Source organism: Propithecus coquereli, unplaced genomic scaffold, assembly GCF_000956105.1.
Source record: "Propithecus coquereli isolate 6110/MARCELLA unplaced genomic scaffold, Pcoq_1.0 Scaffold12, whole genome shotgun sequence".
Classification (NCBI taxonomy): Eukaryota; Metazoa; Chordata; class Mammalia; order Primates; family Indriidae; genus Propithecus; species Propithecus coquereli.
Window position 1 is genome coordinate 17054920 of NW_012136080.1, and position 17833 is coordinate 17072752.

Sequence of the window (17833 nt, forward strand, 5' to 3'; positions counted from 1 at the left end):
AGTACTGAGAGTGTTGTCCAATATTAAGTATAAATAAAAGACCTCAAAACTAGGAAGGAATTACATTTCTAATTGGGAATTGAATTTGCTGGTAAAGATAGTAAAATTGAGGAAATTGAAGATAAGAGTAGCATGATCATGTGAAAATAAACGTAGAAATCTATACCATTATGTCTTCTAATCTTTAAGGAAGGTATCTGAAAAATTATTTTTCAAATTATCACTAGTAAATCAATTATCAGTCTTCAATAATTTATACTATGTCCTGAAAAAACAGATTTTCATAAGTAAGGAAAACTGACCAGAGAAGCATAACATATTATAATACAAACATGGGATTTAGACTCTAATTTTGTTATACAAAGTAAATAAGGTTACCAGGCTTTGAAGGACATTTCTTTCTAACTTTTTTTTTTCTTTCAGGGTGATCTTGGAAAAAGAAGGGCCTCGTTCCTTGTTTAGAGGATTGGGCCCCAATTTAGTGGGGGTGGCCCCTTCCAGGTAAAAACAGTTTAAAAAGTTAAACAATTAAATGGCAGTCTTTCTTGTTTCAGGGTGTCTGTATTTAAGCATTTATAGATACAGTTAAATTTATAAATGTAGTTTTCAATGTTTATGAGAAGTTAAAATACTTGATATTTTTAAAGGATTTCAGATGCTAATCAGAACAAATTTACATAATAAAGTAATACTTGGTGGTAGGTAATGGTACTGGGTATTTTGAAGACCAGCAATATTTTAGTACTGTTTGAAATTAACAGTAATAATATGAATGCAAGGGATATGTTCCGTAATGTAAGGGAGAGAATGTATAGTATTTGTATTAAATTATTGATAGTCTTGTACTGGGGGGAAAATAAAGAAGCATGGCATGTTATAGCTAGAGGTTTAAGGAACACTGTATTTATAGATAAGAGATTTAAATTTTTAAATTTTATGGACAGACCTGAGATTTTTGGGGTAGAGGTATTGTATTCAAAGTTGAAAATGGTGAAGATAACATTTATCTTTATATTGTCTAGACTAGGAGGTATAAAGTTAGTAATATTCGCAAGATAAATCTGGAAATAACCTTGTAGCTAGTGGCTACATATTGGGTCCTCTTGGGAGCATGCTTGTACTCTCTTCTGCCCTTAGGAGTTAGAAGAATTTTGAGGGGGAGCATTGAAAATCTACACAGAGCTAAGCCCATGAACTATTGACATTTTGAAATAGGTGTTTGGTAGTTTTTGGGAATTTAACTAAACCAACTCTTGCATTGTGAAAAATTTTGTCTCTAAGAAAAATAAGCATTATTTTAAACACATGGTTTTCTTGGGTTAAAAGGTGTTAGTATTTAGGATGTATCTCAGTTTTTCTGCTTATTCTGATAGCTATTGTGTTTTGTGCTCCACCTAAAGTTAATGCTCCTTTCTGACTTTCTACCTAGAAATTAAACTTCAAAGAAACAAGATGGAAAAGTAGAACCAAAGAGCTAAGAAGGGTGTCAGGACTTAGAACAGGGTTGAAGAAAGGGACAAGAAGTTTAAAATCAGAGAATTTGTGCAGCTTTGAAGGGAAGTAAGAGGTACCTACCATAGTAAAGGAAGCCTAGTAAAGGGAGATGCTGAATAGAAGTCAAGGTAATGAGGATAAAGCACTGTGGTGTAACAAACAGGTATCAGTAACCATTTAAAAGGATGGGCAGATTGCACCATGTGGAGGTGCAAAGGACCTCTTAGTGAGATCATTGTGAGTCAATTTTTGCATCAAGTCAAAAGACAAAGAACAAATACAGGAACTAATAACTTTGAGAACTAACAGTAAGAAAGGGGAAGATCTGGAACTCTAAAACTAAGCCATTTTTTGGCTTAGGGGACAAGCCAAACATAGAATGGTTCTAGTCCCTGTTAAAGAAACCGAAAAGGCCTGAAAACATTACCTTGTCGTTTTTTCTCTGATACTATTTTATCTTAGATTGTTGACTTCTTCGATGATAGAACTGTACAGAGTTCATAGAGTGAAAATGCATACCCAGCTTTCTGTATCCAAACTGTGTACCAGATCCATGTCTTGCTGTTAATTGAGTTTCAACTTCTTATGGGCTCTTTTCTCTCCTTCAGAAGTTAGCCAAAATTGCATCCACATTATAATAACTGAACAAAAAAATATATAGCATAAAGTTTGACATTCCACTTGAAACACATCACCTCTTACCCCATGCACCTTCCCACACACACTTACTCTTCTCCTCACAGATAACCACCATTAATAAACGATTTGGTGCATAGTCTTCTAGTAATACTTTGGGGTTATCATATACATAAAAATGTGTACTTACATTTATTATAATTTACATAAATGGAACCATACTAAGTATTTAGCCTAATTTATCTTGAAGCTTTTCTGTGATAATATGTGGGGTGTTTCTTTTTAATTTATCGTATGACTATCCCATCATTAATATGCATTCTCTTGATATAAATTTAGATTATTTCCATATTTTCACTGTTAAAACCAATGATTCTGTGAACATACCATAACCTTTATTTTTGAGTGCTTAAGGAAGTATATATTTTTAGGATGTTTACCTAAAAGTGGGATTTCTGGATTAAAAGGGCATATGGATATTTAAAAATAGTGAATATTACTAAATTACCTTATAAAAAAACATACCATATTTTTATTCTCAAATAGTGAATTAGTTGCTCTTTATCCACATCCTTTACCAATACTGGCTGCTGTTCATATTTTTAGTACTTGCCAAATGGACTAAAAATCATTTTTCACTGTTTTAATTTACACTTATTTAATTTTGGCACAGTCACACCCCCTTTCTTACAATTTGTCATTTATATATCTCTTGTATGAATTGCCTGTCTATATTTCATCCCCATTTTTTCATTAGGATATCTTTTCTTATAATTGTCTAAAGGAATTGTTTATTCCTCTTCACAGTTTGGCATCATGTATCCTGTTTTTCTTTCTCATTAAAAAAGCACAATGGTGAAACTCTCCCTGTTTGTACTTGTTTGTCTACTCCGTCCCTTATTGGACACATAATAAGGATTGTTGGGAAAATAACAGGATATTTCATACAGCAAGCAAATAGTTCAGTGCCTGGAAAGTTAAACAATGAGGAGGTGGTGGGGATGCATAGTCATAGTCAGTAAGTTAACAGGAGAAATAATTAAATTTCATCGAATGTTTACAGCTAATTGGAAAAAATATTGTGGCCTCATGGGTCTGATTTCTTTTGTTGGAATTGTTTTGTCTATTTAAGGATACTATGAACTTACTGTGTGTAGTATAGATTAGAATATACTACAGTGTCTCAAAATTGTTTAGCATATATGTTGATCAGCTGGATTAGCTCTACCCTCTTCTCCCCACCCAAAAATTACATATTTGTTAAATGCTTATACCACATTTACTTTACTTGGTTAAGTATATTTACTTTAGGCTCAGTATTGCATAAGCCATATAGCCTTACTCATTCATGCAATTTCCAGTTATCAAAATCTTATACAAATACTTTTTGTTTCAGTTACTCAGATGTTAAGTAGCTGTTAGAGTATTAGATTGGGGTCTGTTTGAGAAGGGATGCCAGGAACTTTACATTTGAGTTTGTCTGTTTTTAATTTTTTAATTTTTTTAAATTTATTTTTTCTTTTTAAGTTCCCAGATGCCATTAAGAAAGTTTGTCTTTTCTTTAATGAGTCAATACAAAAAGTACTTCAGGGCTGAGTGCAGTGGCTCATGCCTCTAATCCCAGCCCTTTGAGAGCTCAGAGCGGGAACATTGCTTGAGGCCAGGAGTTTGAGACCAGCCTGTCTCTACAAAAAATTAGACAGGCGTGGTGGTACATGCTTGTATTCCCAGCTACTCAGAAGGCTGAGACAGGAGAATTGCTTGAGCCCAGGAGTTCAAAGCTGCAGTAAGCTATGTTCACGCCACCACACTCCAGCCTGGGTGACAGAGTAAGACCCCATCTCTAAAAATATAAAGAATAAAATTTTTTAAAAGAGTACTTCAGGGTATTCAAGGAAATAATGTGTACATTAATACGATGTTACATGAGAATGTGGCTCTTTGTTTTTAGATGTCTCCATTCTAAAATTATGAAGATCAGTTTACATTTAAATCCTGTGAATTAAGCATGTTTCTTGATAAATTTAAATCTTTATTTTTAGAGCAATATACTTTGCTGCTTATTCAAACTGCAAGGAAAAGTTGAATGGTGTATTTGATCCTGATTCCACCCAAGTACACATGATTTCAGCTGCAATGGCAGGTATGAATATATAATATTAAAAAACAAAATCTTTCTGAAACGTAGAGACTTTATGATAAGTTTGTATTGAAAAGTTAAGATAATTAATATGGTTTTCATTGATTAACATCTACAAAGATGATTTTTACATTTATTAATATAAAACAAATTTTATTAGGTATATGTAAAATCTGTTGGCATTTTCGTAATTAGGAGTCTAAGTGATAGGATGTAGGTAATATATTAATACTGCCTTGTGTAGTGCTCTGATTTAGTGATCACTTTTAATAGTTTTAAGAATCCAACCATAATTACACTACAAATAAGTTATGGAGCTATAATTTATTCTTCTCTCCTCAATTTCTGTTAGTGCCTTTTCCCTTTTTGCTGCATGTTTTGGCTTCTATCTGAAATGTGTCGGCAGTTCTTGGTAAAGTATTCATTTTGTCCTGTGCTCAAATGCTGAAATTTTTGTGAGTGTTGTATTATTAATAACTCAGTTACTCTAATGTGTATCTTTTTAAAAATGTGTATCATTCCATATAAATCACACTAGATAGCACCTGAAATTTAGACACTGGCTATGTGTACATGCTTGCTATAGGAATGTTTCCAGGAACTCTTCTGTCATCATTGATGAGTATATATGATTCTGAATTAAAACCACTTGGCTCAGGTGTCTGCCCTGCCTTAAAGATAAACTATGGGAGATTGGTTTGACCAATCTGGTTCTGGAATCATTTGCTGCCATGCATGTTAGACAAAGCCATGAACTTTGGTTCTCAATAAAAAGTTCTCTCCAATTTTCCAAGATTTGTAGCCTATTTACCCATATCTCACATTTTCAACATATGCTGTGACTTTATAAAGCAAACTTTATAGCTGCTTTCATCAGCTATTGATCAATGAAATGAGTGTCGATTATGCTATTAATAATGAGTGCCTTAAAACCACTTTCTGTTTAGAAAAAAATTGTATCAATTTGAACCATATACTTAACTAAGTTTGAAATACTGACTTCTGAAAGATTGATAGCCATTGCTATATAATAAATCTAGCATATACAAGTTGTTTTCAAGGTTTTTTATATTTAATAATTGTTGACTGACTCATTGAACTTTTAAAGTCAGAAGGGACAACTTTAAAGATCAAGATAGTGAAATACTCTAATTTACCAATAAGGAGATCTTGGGCAAGTTATATAATTTATGAACCTCTGTTACCTTATCCATGGAATGGGTAGACTGGTCTACATAGATTGGGATTTTAAAAATTAGTTCTTTCATTTAGTATCATAGAAATTATCTAGTTACAACTAGAATTATTTTTTAATGTATTTTTTACAGATGTTGAATATGTGTATATATATGATTTCCCCCTTAAAATTTGAGTGAGTATAAGGTAAAAGTTGGTGGCCAATGACAAACCTTATAACCACCCTATTAGGTACTTTAAGAATATATTTCTGGATTATCAGTGTTTATGTTTTTGGCTTTTATCCCCAGGAAATCGAAATGCTAATCTTTTCTTTTTTGAAAAAATTGAAATCGAGAAGGTAGATGAACAGTCATTTTAAGTTCAGGATACTTGTTTTATATTCAGTATCACAAATTTGGGGGTTCAGAATGTCTTAATTTCCACTGGAACATCTTATTTCAATATTTCATCATCATTATTATATTTATATCACATCGCAAAGAATTTCAGTAGAATTGTCAGTGTGTACAAAGTTAATGTAGTTTGTTTTCATCTATATATCAATACTATTTCCCAACTTGAATTCCTTGCATTTTGGTAAATCGATAGTCTTATACTTATTCGTAAATTATTGCACTTACTGTATAGTTTGAAAATAGTTCTTCCATTTGTTTGCAGTTACATTGTTCTGAGACTTGTGTTTCAGAGCTTCCTTGCACTATTCATGAGCATTAGCATTTAGCTTTGCAGTTTTTATATGTAACTATATATGATTGTTGAAACTGAATGGTCTAATGCAGACTCATTAAGGTAGTCTTTTGCTCCCTTCATTCTTGAAATAATAATCTAGACCAGATTGTTCTGATTTTTCTTCAGGATCGTTTTTATAGGTCTGAATATGATTTGGGGTTGCAAAGTACTTAAGAGATCATCATGTGAAAAATCGTGTTTAACTGGCTATTCAAGGAAAAAAAATGCTAACCTTGTCACTTTAGTATCAAAAAATGCACAAAATATACCATTAACAATAATGCCTGCGAGATTTTGCCACACCAAGTAGCACACACATTAAGGCTTTAGTAAATTATTCCAAGTAACCTCTCAATTCAGTTTCATTTTGCATTTCATTCATGCGAACTCAAGTGTTTAAAGTTGTGAGGATATTTAATCAAATTAAGTAATATTGACTCTGTTTATGTTTTTCCTGCCTCTTTTTCCCCTATATGACCTTTGTCAGACTGAGTATATCTTAGCTATTGAGGATAATCTGTGCCTGTGTGTTTTGTTTAAATGATCTTGAATATCCCTCTGTATATACCTGGGCACATATGTGCACAAAAAATTAAGTTACTTTATAGTAATTCTAAATTTTTAAAAGTTTTTATCTGGCATGTATATACTTTTATATACAACATTATAAATGTAAAGGAAATGAATTCTAATTTTTATTGGATTATTTATTCATATAGCTACTGTTCAGTCTTTAAAATACCAATAATGTAATCATTGAATATTTTATATATTCATAGTGGGTTTTAGTGGATACACTGTTTTTCAAGATACATTTTTCTGTTTGACTTAAAGTTCATTATTAAAGGTTAAGTTTCTAGTCATTAAATAACATTTCATCTTGCATTTATAAAATATTTTTAAACAATATTTTATTTGTCCATGGCGGTTCATTCAGCCAGGTTGATGGTTGGACAGATGTTTTGTGTTTGTGTGTAAACATTGTTCCTGTTTTTTGTTTTGTAGAAGACAAGAAATTAAATAGAAAATAATCCAAAATATTTCATAAATATGGATGTGCAATATTACTGGCCATAGTGCAAAAGGTGAAAGGTACTATTGTAGCAACATATACTTTATTTTATAAAAAATTATAATAGCTCCAAAATGAAGTTACTTGAATATTCTGTTGGGGTTTTTTTTTTTTTTTTTAAAGGTTTACTAAGGCGTATTTTTAAAGAATAGAAAATTGTGTTTTCAGCTCTTTGACCACAGTAGATAATAATGGTAGGAAAATGATAATCCCCTCTAAATATTCCCCTTTGACAAGGTTAGCATTTTTTCTTTAAGGCAAAATTGATCTTCTTTTAGGTAAGTATTTGGACTCTGAAACTGATGCAGATGGCAGGATTTTCAGTACTCGGTGCATTTTAAAAATTATGGTCCATTTTGATATTCCTTTTCTTTTTCTTTTTTTAACTTAAAATTTTCCAAAAAGTTAGATCTCACAGTAAATATTTCTCAAATCCTTCCAGTGGGATTCAATTTGTACACGTGTTTCTGATGAGGTCACTGCTTGTTGTTATGATACAGAAAAGCCTGTGTCTATTTTAGGCATTTACTGTACATTTCTCCCGAGAAAAGAGTGAGATCGTGTCATCTCATGCTCCCCATCCGCAGGTCACTTCCTGTAGAAATATGGACTAACTTAAACCTCGTGAGTACTGATCTGAGCATCTCTTGCAGCCTCTAGTATAAGAAACACACCCTGGGATTTTATAATAGCTGTGGAATTGATAGAAGGCGGGAAATGAATTTTTATTTCCTGAATTTATGTGTGCATTATTTTATAAAAATTTAATTCTGATCCTTTTATAATATTCCTTCTAGAAGGAAGAATGGGGTACTTTTCAGTCATCACATAATAAAAGCCTGGGGTCTTCAGCTTGGCCATAGCAGCCTTGACCTCCAAAGAATTTGATAACAATATATATACATAGTTATAAATGGTATCAGACCATCCTACGAGTTTTAGATAAAGTAGCACTCTTTGCTTAGCATAACACATTTAAAAGTCTAATACAATGCTTTCCATTCTCTCGTGTGTTGATACATGGCTTTCTACTCTTTGCAAAAATATTGATCTTAATTCCATTATTTTCCAAATAAATGCAGGACAAGAATACAGGGGATCTTAGCTGTTTTAGTTTTAATTACTTTAAAAAATTGTTTTAATACATTTTTCTTAGGAGTTTAGGGGGGCTTTATTCTTACAGAAGTTAATTGAAACGAAAAGTACTGAAAATGCAATACTACAGGTATAACTCACTTAATGAAATAAACATTTTCAGCAGGTTTATTATAAGCAGAATTTTTCTGTTAATCTGGTTTTTAATTGGTTTACATTATCAAATGGAGTCTTAGATGAAACAAAACTTCTAAAATTGCATTTGAATTTTTTTTAAACTTTCTAATAAAACACTAGCCACATTACTAACAGTATGACCAATATATTAGCATTTGGCTTTAACTGACTATGGAACTATATTAATTCTTATTAACGAACATGTACTCTAAGATTGTTTTAATGTTTCACTGGGTGTTCAGAATATTAATATAAATTAACATATTATCAAAATGTCACAAAATTAAAATGTGAAATAAAAAGGCCATTTCTAAATTGCGGGGACCCAATCCCAAAATGTTTGTGTTTGTTTTAGAAGTAGTAGGAAGATATATTTAGCTTTGGCTAACCTCAAATTGCCATATGATGTATAATTCTAAGTTAATGATAAGATTTTTCTCTCCATTTGTTTCATTTCTTGGATTAATCAATTATATATAGAGATAGATTTAATTAGCTTAATAAATGTCTGCTTAGTTTATTAAAATGTCTTTGGTTAAGAGAAAGTGATAGCATAAAACTCAAGGACCTGAGTTTGAAGTGGTAAAAGGCCAATAGCTAAACACCTGTGGATTATGCCTAGCTTCTTTATCTAACCTAATGGTTTGCTGGTAGTTAGGCTAGTGTCTTTATTAAGAGCTAACTCTCATTGTTGAAAGAGTTGAACCAGAACAACTATAGTAAACATAACTTAACTGATAATAGCAATTATATAGGGATAAGATAACATTCTCTCACTTACCTAAATTTTAATGTGTCTCCTGTTACATAGGTTAATTTAGCGTGGAAATGAATTTTAGTTAAGTGAGAAATACCTGTTGTTTGCTTTCTGACATTGTTTATTAATAAGTAGAGATGATAGTTTAAAATTAGAATTTATGGGTCTTTAAAAAATTCCTAGTAACATTTATAAATATTTGTTATAATATTTTAAAGTTTTATATATTTATGGGGTTTTTTCCAGCCTCAAATTGGAGAATTTTGTGACTTGGAAGAATATTATGGGCAAAAACTTTACTACTGAGTTTTTACTTTTTAGAAATATAATTTTTGTTAAAGAAAAACTTCAGTGTTCATCTTCTTTTCAAATAAAGTATAATAAATTGAATGAGAATTTTTACCTAAGATAAGCTGTTTTTTAAAAAAGTTTGGTATATAAGGGGCAGGATGTGGTCACTCACACCTATAATCCCAGCACTTTGGGAGGTCAAGGTGGGAGGATCACTCGAGGCAAGGACTTTGAGACCAGCCTAGGCAACATAGTGAGACCCTATCTCTACAAAAAAAAATTAAAAGTTAGCCAGGCGTGGTGGTGCACAGTAGTCTTAGCTGTTCAGGAGGTTGAGGCAGGCAGGAAGATCCCTTGAGCCCAGGAATTGGAGGTTACAGGGAGCTATGATGATGCCGCTGCACTCTAGCCTGGGCAACACAGCAAGACCCTATCTCTTAAAAAAAAAAAAATTTGATAGAAGGATTCCAAGTTTTTTTTAAGTTTTCAAGATTAATTAAAAAGTAAAGAGTTTTGCTTAACTTATGATTTCTACAGAATGATTAATAAAAACCATTGCAAGTAATGCAAGATATATCATTGGTTTATGCTGCTTAGCAGCTTTTCAATAATAAACCCTTCATCTTGCTGCACAGACATTTAGCGAATACAAATATTTAAGTTTGGAAAAATAATAATCATTAAATTGGAGTTTGACCAGAATATTAATGTCTGGTTGCTTTAAGATATAATTTGGATATCTGTAGTTTCACTTTTTCACTTAGAAAAATGAGGTTCAAAAGAAGAAAAAAAATACTTTGTATCTTTGTTCTCAGTTAAGCCAGGCCATACAAGAAAAATATTTAAACTGGTCTAATAGTTTTCATGTTTTTATTTTCTTTCCTTTTACCAAGAATATATGCATGAAAAGAACCTCTTACTTAAAAAGATGTTCCTGGCAACCTGTTCAACACTTTAAATATTTATTATTTTCAGTACCTGCTGATGCTTCCCAAATTGGTCCCATTCTAGCACTAAAATTAGTAAGGATACTATTTATCTTGCTAAGTAGATTTAATTGGAGCATCCAATTAACATCTGGCTATTTCTACAGCATTAAAACAGGGGATAAAGGGAGTAAAATTTGAGGTAGCTAATTATCTGACATCACAGAAGGGAAAAGAACCTTGTAAGACCAAATTCAGCTTTGTAAACAATTCAGTAAAATTATTTTGCTTATATAGAAATACCCATACTATTTTTGAAAGTCAAGAAGGTTTATGATTGGTTCTGCACTATATATTAATTTAAAAAGCATATTATTCTTAAGTACATTACAGCCTTTCTGTTGTATTTTACTCATATCAAGTGTGCTGTTTATAATTCACCTTGTTAAAAATAATGTGCTTGACCTGCTAGTGTGTGATAGGAAATATTAAAACAGTTAAGATCCTTAGACATTTCTGCCTGTAAGTTTTCATTGGATTTAAAGACCAATTGAATCAATGCAGCTTGATGTAAGTAGTTCTATGAATTTAGTGTAACTGATCTTAAATGTAAAAGCAATATATTAAAACCCCGTTTTGTGTAGATGAAGCAATCTTTTTAAGTGCCCATCATCAAGATTGCATTTTGTGTGCTATTTTTCCAAACCTAGGAAGATGGCAAGTGAAAGATTAGCACTAGCCTAGAAACATACTATTCCAGTTAGATCTTAATTTACTACCTGGAATGAACCATCTTAGGTGACCACCCTTCCACACTAATAGTTAGTACATAGTACTTCAGTTTTAAAGTCAACTAGAGCTACCTTCTATCCCTAGTTTCTTTGTTTCATGTCTGTAAAAGTAGGAGGAAAGTTCTAATTTGTAACTTTTTGAACCTTTGAGTTTTTGTCTGTGTTTAAATAGATGACTATTAACCCTAACAGACCTTACCTCTGTGATACCATTATTTTAACAGTATTAGTAAGTATGTTTATAGAAAGTATTTGTGGGGTCAAACAATAGTCTTTTCTGTTATACAGTCAACTAAAGATCAAAATATTAGTAATTGGCATTTATGTAGAATCAATTTTGAATATAGTGATTTGTGATGCTAATCAGACCCCAAGTAGCTGTCGTAGAGTACATGCTTTTTTAGCTCTAGAATACACAAAATTTCTGTTTGTCTGTAGAAATAGGTTTCTGTATTCAGCTTAGACAGAGAGCACCCTAGAGGATATTGTAAATAGGTTGGGAAAGCAATTTATATACAATTGGATTTTGCTCTTAAAACAATCTTTTAGTTAAGGTCAGAATTTGAGAATTGATGTAGATTGCAAGTAAAGACAAATGTTCATGATTATATGGATTTGTAAAATGAAAGAGTAAAGCATACATTAATAGTTTAAATATTTATATATTTTCTTTAATGTAGATTCATATAATTTTAAAAACCTTAATAGTGTGTTCTTCATTTTTACCAGAGTTCATTTTAAAAATGTTTGTTTAGGTTTTACCGCAATCACGGCAACCAACCCCATTTGGCTTATAAAAACTCGGTTACAGCTTGATGCAAGGTATGTTAATTTCTTAAAATAAAATTGGTTAAGTGGGTTTAACTGATTTATTTTTATAAATTTATGTTAGTAAGATTTTAATGTCAGCTGTCTAACGCTGTTTTTCTCTACTTTTGTTGCTGGATTTGTTTGTTTTTTTACTGTTTTGTTTTGAAACTTGGGTCTGCCATCAGAAGCAAAAGTGATAGGTGAAGAAAGTGTATTATGTGTTGTATTTTATAAAAAACAAAAAGGGTATTTTGACCCCGCCCAAAAAGTAATACTTTTCTACATAAGTGCTTACAATTGGCTAAATAAGCCACACGGTCAACTAGTCTAGACTGAATCTTTGAGGATCGTTGCTCAAAGCTAGTGACCTTATGTACAGAGAATCCTGGGCTGGGAAATAACTTTTATATATGCATAGACTTCATCTGTTACCACTGACCACTTTACAATAGCAAGATTCATTCATTCAGCAAATCTATATTGAGCCGATACTGCTATGTTCTAGACTCAGAGATATACCAGGAAACAGTAGAGACCAATTTTCAGTGCAATAATCAAGTAATGGCTTTTTTTTGAGTCCATTATAAGCAGAGGAAACAGTGCAGACCCCGGAGGTCCTAATTATATGGCCTTTGGTGTCCTAGGAACTGGGAGGCCAGAAGCAGTGCAGCTGAGGGTCTTGCTATCTCATTTCCTGTTGGCTTTAGAATGGAGAATGGGGAAAAGTAATATTTTTAAGTATTGAGATAGATGATCCTGTCTGGTGTGTTATAATAATGTTAATAGTTTTGAACTATTTTAGACTTGCAGTCTGGAGTAGGTTTTGTGTATAGCATACTTCCACTGTTTTTATTTTGAGGGGATTGGAAAGTAGTGTTATATCCTATAGGCTATAAATAAAACTGATCTAACCAATCATTAACCGTTAATTTTGCCTGCCTAAATATTTGTTTTCCATGTTCTGTTGTGTTGAACTAGATGCTATTTGGAAACTTGAAAAGAAATGCCTTAATTGTTTCATCTGGATTAGCCCTTTTAGTGAAATCTTAAGTGTCGTAGCAAAGCTCAGAGTTTATTTCTTAAAGCCAAATATCTGAAAAGTAATCATAGCTAAGACTTAACCCCAAGGGTTAAAAAGTGTGAGATGCCAGTCCACATTATACTATTATTGTAAACTACCAGAGTTATGTTTTACTGCGTTACAGGGCTGCTCTGTAGGGAATCCAGGAAAGGATGGCTTAAAACTCTTTAATATCCTTTCCTTCCATTTACAACTGTAACATAGCTAGCACAATTTTAGGCTTATAGGGGTGGGGAATGGGATAAGGATAAAGTAATAGTGAAAAGTTGACTTGAGGATTCTAAAACACAACATAAGAGATGAAGAATAGGGCTGATATATCTGCATGTCACCCTTCCAGCCTTAGATCTCTTTTAACTTTGTGTAAAGAAGGATCTCTAGTGGTAGAAACTAGTTACAGTAGGTTACATGGATCATTCATCTAAATAAGGTATTTGACAGCTAAAGACAATCATTAGTTCATAAAACTGGCAGAATTTATAGGTTATTAGGTGGGTGTTTTAGTTTTGGTTATATTTTCTGTCAGACATAGGTATAATTTATAAATAGATAAATTTTCTATTACTTTCTCTACAGGTAGCGTTTAAACCCATTTTTTACAGATAAGGTTCTATTGGGGAAATCATAGTGTGAGGTAATAAATACTGTTACAAACTCAAAATTATATACATATGTAACAGATCTCATACTCGATAAGAGTAGGTGCTGCCCCCTTGCGTAGCACTAAGGAAATTGTCTTGGGTACAGTACTGAATAAATACTTGCTAACTGCACAGATTTGCATTCACTATTCACTGGGGATACTAATAGGCCATTGCCTTTAAATAATCAAAGGGAATTTGAGTTACGTTCACCTGTCACTTCTTGGGGAGGATCTGGGTGGGGTTGAAAGAGAAACCCCTCAGGTGCACAGAAATTTAATCAGTCATACATATTCCTTGCTTTATGATATACTATCATCATTAGCATCCCAGTCATTGTTTTTGTGTTATTAAATGCAGAGGAAATTCAACTTACTGAAATTAATAAGATGTGAGAGTTTTGTTTACTTTGTTTTATTTTTATTTTGAGCTGCAGAGTGTATAATTCCTAAAAGATTTTGTTGCTTATCCCTACTACATGAACCCCAGTGAGAATGCGAAACTGAAGATTGAATATAGCGCATTTTGCATTCAGTAAAATAAACTAGTTACATGTTACCCATTCAATATGACAAATTTGGGACAAAAGAATAGGAAATCTAAAATAGGAATGGTTTTTTAAATTCCAGTTTTACTTCATGAGTTAAAGAAGACCATTCCTTAGTAGAGTGACATATTTTTACTGTATTTGATTTACTTTAATTAAAAACTTTAATTACACTCCTTTATTTATGTCAGTAAGATCTTTTCTTTTTGCTTTTCAGGAACCGTGGGGAAAAGCGAATGGGTGCTTTTGAATGTGTTCGTAAAGTGTATCAGACTGATGGACTTAGAGGATTTTATAGGGGCATGTCTGCTTCATATGCTGGCATATCAGAGACTGTAATCCATTTCGTTATATATGAAAGTATAAAGCAAAAACTACTGGAATATAAAATTGCTGCTACAATGGAAAATGAAGACGAGTCTGTGAAAGAAGCATCAGATTTTGTGGGAATGATGCTAGCAGCTGCCACGTCAAAAACTTGTGCCACAACGATAGCATATCCACATGGTAAGAAGACTTGAGTTTATTTGAGTGATAATCTATTAAATCAGAAATATCTCCCACCCAGGCAATAACAAACTTAATTAGAGCATTTATAATTTTATTGCATCCTGATATAACAAAATAACATTTCTTAGGAGCTCATAATGGGATTAAATCTGGTTAAGTAACATAAGGCTGTAGTAATAAGTTGGTATAGGCTATCAAGTTGCATGGTGGTGACTGGGCATGATCTCTGAAGTCAGATAGTCAAATTCCAGCCACACTTTCCCCGGCTAGCTGACCTTTGGGCAAGTTTCTAATTTTTGAAAACAGTACGTATATAGGTGCTGTGGTTGATACTTTACATACATTATTGCTAACTACATAAAAATCCTCTAAAGTACTTATCTTCCCTGTTATGCTAGAACATAACCAGAATTGTGCTCATCTTCAAATGGGACACAAGTAACTTGCCCAAGGTCACATAGCTACTCCGTGATGAAGCCCAGATTTGAATTGAAGTCAGTAATCCCAAAGACCAAGCTATTTTATATTACTTCATGTTGGCATGCCTTTAAATTTTGCAATATTAGTCTACTTTATTAATAGCTAAATAAGTCATTTAAAAATTTGTCTGCCACATGCTGAAATTTTTATTTTCTTTTTTTAAGACAGGATCTCACTCTGTTGCCTGGGCTAGAGTGCAGTGTTGTAATCATAGCTCACTGCAGTCTCAAATTCCTGGGCTCAAGAGGTCCTCCTGCCTAGCCTCCTGAGTAGCTGGGACTACAGATGTGTGCCATCATGCCTGGCTAATTTTTTAAAAATTTTTTGTAGAGACAAGGTCTCACTATATTGCCCAGGCTGATTCTCAAACTCTTAGCCTCAAGTGATCCTTCCATCTCAGCCTCCCAAAGTGCTAGGATTACAAGTAGCACACTGAAGTGTTTGATAGCTTTTGTTGTTGTTATTTAAATGTAGCCTTTGATTTTGGGTGTGTTTAAGATTTCTTTTGATGTTTTGGGTTTTTTTCTTTGTTTTGAAATCTAAGTGCTTCATTTTGGTTCACTGATTAACATTTACATTCTCCCTTGTATATCACATCTAGAAAAATGAAACTGGGCTAGGAAATGTGTATTTATGTTATTTATGAAACCCTTTAACCAAGTTGCATTGTGAACTTACACGGTTTCCTGAGGGAAGTTCCCGATTTCTGTGAAAGAAAACAAAATAAGACAGTATTAGCAACATTGTCGAGGTTCTGGCTTCCTATGAATGGATTAGAATGGTAGCCTGCTAAAGTGTAAAGGGAAGAGTTTTGGGGCTGAAGCAGTCTGTCCCTTTAGATGAAATGAAGTCATTACAAGAAGAGGTATAATTGTAAACAGGATATTTTGGAGTTAAATGTATAAATGGCATGAATCTTTATGACAGGACAAGACCTTTCAAATAAATATTTACAATTGCTGTGGGCTGCTTTAGATTATTTTCCCCAGGCCCATCAGGAATAATTTGTTGAAAAAAATTTGAAAAATAATGAATGTAGAAAGAGCAGGCACATTCTTAAAATAGGAAGCTCTGAATTCTTGTCCCAGCCTTCTCCCAACTGGCTAGAACCTCTCAGTTGCCTCAATTTCTCACCTTTTAAAGTGAAGAAAAATTGGACTAACTAATCTCTAAAGTCCATTCAGCTCTTAAAAACTTAAGATTTTGTTCTTAAGTTTGCTTCTTTGTCCACATGTTTTCACATTGGTATATGTGGGTCATTGTGAGTAGATTAATCATTCTATTTTTTCTTTTTATTGTATACTTTTTAAAAAATGTTTTCTGCTTGTTTCTCACTATAATCTTTTTACATGCATTTGTGATAACCACCTATACTCCCTTACCTGCTTCTTTACCTTTTTCTCCCTATCATATCTGCTCTCCCTTGTATCTGTTTATCTAGTGTACAGCTGATACTTTCTTTTGTTTTTTCACATTCAAGACCTGTGACGTCTTCTAATTAGCGTACATGATTTTGGCTATAGTAGTTTGGTGTTACCATAATGTGACTGGTTTCAATAAGCTACACATTAAAAGTCACTCCTTATGTGAGCTTACCCTTAGAGACTAATAGGATGTGCTCTGTATAAGTAAGAGGGTATAAAGACACCAGTAATGTTTAAATTAAATGATTTTATTTCTTTCCTAAACAGAAGTTATAAGAACAAGACTACGTGAAGAGGGAACAAAATATAGATCTTTCTTTCAGACACTGTCTTTGGTTGTTCAAGAAGAAGGTTATGGATCTCTTTACCGTGGTCTAACAACTCATCTGGTGAGACAGATTCCAAACACAGCCATCATGATGGCCACCTATGAATTGGTGGTCTACCTACTCAATGGATAGTAGCACATAGGGCTGCTGTACTACAAAGAGGGAAGACCAAAAGATTACAGTGGACCATGGAGTATCAAAGCCAGCCTGGTGGACAGAAGAAAAATAGTTTGGGAACACATAACTGTGCTTAAGTGGAAGTTTGGTTGTAAGAATTAAAGTAATCATACCACATTACTTGGTCTTTCAGTAATGTGAATAAAACCTCGGAGCCTCCAAGGAAATGCCTTTAGAAGCACTCCTTTCTCAAAATTGCCATTTTCTCTACCATGTCTGCTAGACACAGTTGCGTTTATTGATTTATAGCAGTGAGATTATAGTATTGTTTATTCCATGAGCACTTTTCCAGTCTTGTAAACAAAGCCATCCCTAATTATATACTGTAACTATCCAAAGATAGTATTGGCAGTCATAAATTTCTAACTTCTGGCTTTTAATTCCTGTGAAATTGTAAAATAACAATAACAGTGAGAACCTCAGTATTATTTTCACATTTTCCTGAGAGGACCTGGAACAATATTTTAAATTACATAGTATTAGTAGTCACTGTTTTTGACAACCAATGAAATAGTGTCTAAATATC

General features: G+C 32.8%; 1 protein-coding gene across 1 annotated transcript in view; it reads left to right on the forward strand.

Annotated features, from left to right (window-relative positions):
- SLC25A36 (solute carrier family 25 (pyrimidine nucleotide carrier), member 36) overlaps positions 1-17449 on the forward strand; it is a 34304-nt gene extending 16855 nt beyond the window's left edge. Inside the window, exons 2-6 of the mRNA XM_012663476.1 lie at positions 424-501; positions 4173-4273; positions 12064-12130; positions 14605-14894; positions 17069-17449. Coding sequence (XP_012518930.1) covers positions 424-501; positions 4173-4273; positions 12064-12130; positions 14605-14894; positions 17069-17262 — 730 coding nt within the window. The 3' untranslated portion in view covers positions 17263-17449. The remainder of the gene's footprint in view (positions 1-423; positions 502-4172; positions 4274-12063; positions 12131-14604; positions 14895-17068) is intronic.
- The last annotated feature ends 384 nt before the right edge of the window (positions 17450-17833 follow it).